The following is a 3,343-nucleotide window of genomic DNA, read 5'->3' on the forward strand; positions in this document are numbered from 1 at the left end:
GTTCAGTGAGAGCTGCCGGGAAGGGGCCATCACGTTCACATGGGTGGAGCGGCCCCAGAATGGAGGTGGTAAGCCAAGGCGCCTGCACACACACCAATTCAAAATGTGGGTTCAAGCCCTTCTTCTTCTCTGCAAATCAACTCATACAAATAATGAGCTTTTGACATACAATCGCAGCTCCTCCACTTATCCCCAGCTGAGCTTCCCCAGTAGGATTTAATACATCACCAAGGGCTATTTGGGATTCGTTGCCTGGAACATATTGTGCAAATGATGGTTTTTTTTTTAAAGACATGGCCACATTCTTTCCTTTTTGTCAGGTATGTCACCTGTAGGTGAAAGATGCGAGTCAGTATGACTGGCAGTCATTTATGGGGAGGAAACCCACAGTGCACAGGCGTGAGCTTCCAGACCCACGGAGGGGAATCCCACGTGGAGGTGCACGGATGAGGGCAGGCTCCGTGAGAGGGGTCCTGGGACTGGGTGCAGCCCTCCACCCTGCCTTCTGACAGAGAAGGCTCGTGCACGTTTATCTGGGTTATATCTTGGGTTTCTATTTGACCAAGTGCATCCATGGCAAAAACAATTCCGAAAACCTACGCGTTATGAAACAGGTTTCCGGGTAATGAGAAACAGGTTTCAGTGGAGACAAGAAAGTGATAAAGACAAACTGGTGACTTTTCACTCTTGCTTGTAGTTTGCTCTGTTTGAAGGATTGGGGGGAAAACTGATTTGTTCCAGTGACTTATGCTTTCAGTTAGAAGATGCAAAAAGATGGGATACTTTTCTTGTTCTATTTTTTTTCTTCTGGTAAAAAACAGGAGAGCTGGGATTAGAGCCCAGTGAGGACAGTAGATGGTAGAGCCTCTGCCCTTTTCTTCTTCTCCCCCAGTAGTTCTTTCCTGAACTTGCTGAGAGATGGAACTAGCAAACCAGGCAAAGATGAAAACCGTTGGCAGCCGGAAAGTTTAAAGCAGGGCCGCACCAGCTACAAAGCTTTGGTCTGAAGTTCTAGAGCAGAGTCCCTAGAGCACCTGACAGCAGCCTCTGGAGTGTGTGCCCCAAAAGTGAAATCCTGGATCAGTTAGGAAGCAGGATTCCAATGAAGTCTGGGACTAAGACCAGGAGTGAATTAAACTGTGTTTTTTTACATTAAGGATTAGAGAAAAAAATAGCAAATAGGGTCTCTTTTTGGTTTGTTTAAAAAGTTGTTTTCCATGTGTTGTCGTCGTTTATTTTCATTTTTCAATATGAAAAGAAAGACAAAGTGAGTTTATCTTCTAGTAACTTAATCTATGGCTTGAGCCAAGAAGACCCAACTAGTAATTAGTTATTTTAAAGGTATTTAATAAATTTATTTTGGCTAGACTTACAAATCTAAGTAAATAATGACAAATGCAATATTACCGAGAGTAATGATGGCCTTTTTTTTCCTATCTTAAAGAAAGGATAATAATCTATTTAAGAATACAGCAGTTACATGCTCTGTGATGTAACTCCTAGATTGTGTTTAGTTCTTACCAGGTTCTGTCAAATCCATAAACTCTGCAGTGTTTGTTTCTCTCCTCTATTGTTGAGGGATATTCTGTGGGACTCACTTTGCTTTTCTTCCTTTTAGAACCTTGCTTCCATGCGGTTGAACCCTACACAAAGAAAGAACTTTCTGCTGTTACTTTCCCTGACATTATTCGCAATTACAAAGTCATGGCCGCTGAAAATATTCCAGAGAATCCCTTGAAGTTTCTGTATCCAAATATTGATAAAGACCATGCCTTTGGAAAGTACTACTCCAGGCCAAAGGAAGGTAAGTGGGCAGAGTGTGCAAGTATTGCCTGATGAGTCATAGCACAGCCCAGTCGTTCCTGTGGTTGTGTTCTCCCTTCATCTAGTCCAAAGGTTTGCGGGAGACAGGCATTAACCCCACACACTGCCCTTGCCTTCCTATCAGTGCAAGGTGCCAGCACAGACTTCCCCCATGCTATGTCACTAGCCCACCCCTTCTTTTGAATTGGTAAAAAGCAGGCTTTCTAGTAAACACAGCGCAGTTGAAATATAATACATTGTTTGGCCTGATACAGATAGTAAGAAAGGAGTAAATGGTTCTTGATCTTAGGGGTGTTGGAGAAGGTCCATTTCTGGTCGTGTGTACTTGTTACATTTTTACTTTTTCTACGTGGAGGGGTAAAACATAGGACATGTGATGGTCACCTGCTTTATGTCAGCCTGCTCCTGAAATTGAGGAAATGGAGGCCCGGGCGAAGTGAAGTGGTCCCTTCATGGTGACCTGATAAGTTATTAGGTCACATCACTGAGAGCAGGTCTAAGCTTAGCACACAGGTCTCCCTCTGCCTAGTCTTCATTGAACCGCATTTGAGAAAGTGGAAGTTAGACTAATCTGGTTTGGAATGCACCAACAGACTTAACGATTTTTTAGGATTAGTAGTCTCAATATTAGCACAATTACTTTAGATGTACCCAGCTTACCTTGACAGATGTGTTTTATTACACCAACCAGGCCAGGACCATAAACCAGATAAAACTTCTGTAGGATTTCAAGCCTTGGAAAGAGAACCGTCTTAGCTTGACTTCTGTGCTGAATTTGCCTCCCCTTTTCATCTGGTTGTTTCTGCGTTCGCAGTACAATTTCGTGTGACCCAGGCAGGGAGTCTAACCTGACTGCCAAGGAAAACAGTCCAGTCTTGATCAAAGAAAAAGTTGATTGTTCTTGTGTAATTTCTGCTAACGGAAAGTGTACGTGATGTGTTTGCTTCTAGCCCCAGAGCCTATGGAACTTGATGGCCCTAAAGGAACAGGATATATCAAGACTGAATTGATTTCTGTGTCTGAAGTGTAAGTGAACACAGAAGAGTGACATGTTTAAAATCCTCAAACAAGCCCCCCTCCTGGCTGGGGCCTGTTGAAGATGCTTGTTCTTTGCTTTTCCATTGTAATTGTTGCTGCCACCATCACAGATGGACCTGTGGAAAGATCCTAATTAGAGATCCTGGTGTCACTGCCTATCGGCGCTTTATTGCCTTTATAAAAACAAAGAAACAAACAACAAACCAAAAAATCCAAAAAAACAAAGTTGTATTTAAGGCATATAAGTTCTCCCCAAACTGATATTTTGAAAAAGTGTAAATAAAATGAACAAAAATCGATCAGAGTGGGAAAGCAGTTCTTTTCAATCTAGAAAAGGCCAAAGTAACGACTGAGATACATTTTTTTCCGTTTGCTTTTATTTTGTTGTTTCATTTTGTAAAAGGTAGAAAAAATTTTGGAAAAGTCATTGTCAGTTATTTGGCCTGCAGCACTGTCTTGGGGTGAATGGATGTAGCCTTCA

General features: G+C 42.3%; 1 protein-coding gene across 1 annotated transcript in view; it reads left to right on the forward strand.

The window, feature by feature from the left end:
* The window catches only part of STAT1 (signal transducer and activator of transcription 1), a 33,602-nt gene extending 30,748 nt beyond the window's left edge, over positions 1 to 2,854 (forward strand). The window contains 3 exon segments of the mRNA XM_007464960.1: positions 1 to 68; positions 1,619 to 1,804; positions 2,775 to 2,854. The exon segment at positions 1 to 68 is cut by the window's left edge and continues 32 nt beyond it. Of these exon segments, the coding sequence (XP_007465022.1) occupies positions 1 to 68; positions 1,619 to 1,804; positions 2,775 to 2,854 (334 nt within the window).
* The last annotated feature ends 489 nt before the right edge of the window (positions 2,855 to 3,343 follow it).

Source organism: Lipotes vexillifer, unplaced genomic scaffold, assembly GCF_000442215.2.
Source record: "Lipotes vexillifer unplaced genomic scaffold, Lipotes_vexillifer_v1.1 scaffold903, whole genome shotgun sequence".
NCBI lineage: Eukaryota > Metazoa > Chordata > Mammalia > Artiodactyla > Lipotidae > Lipotes > Lipotes vexillifer.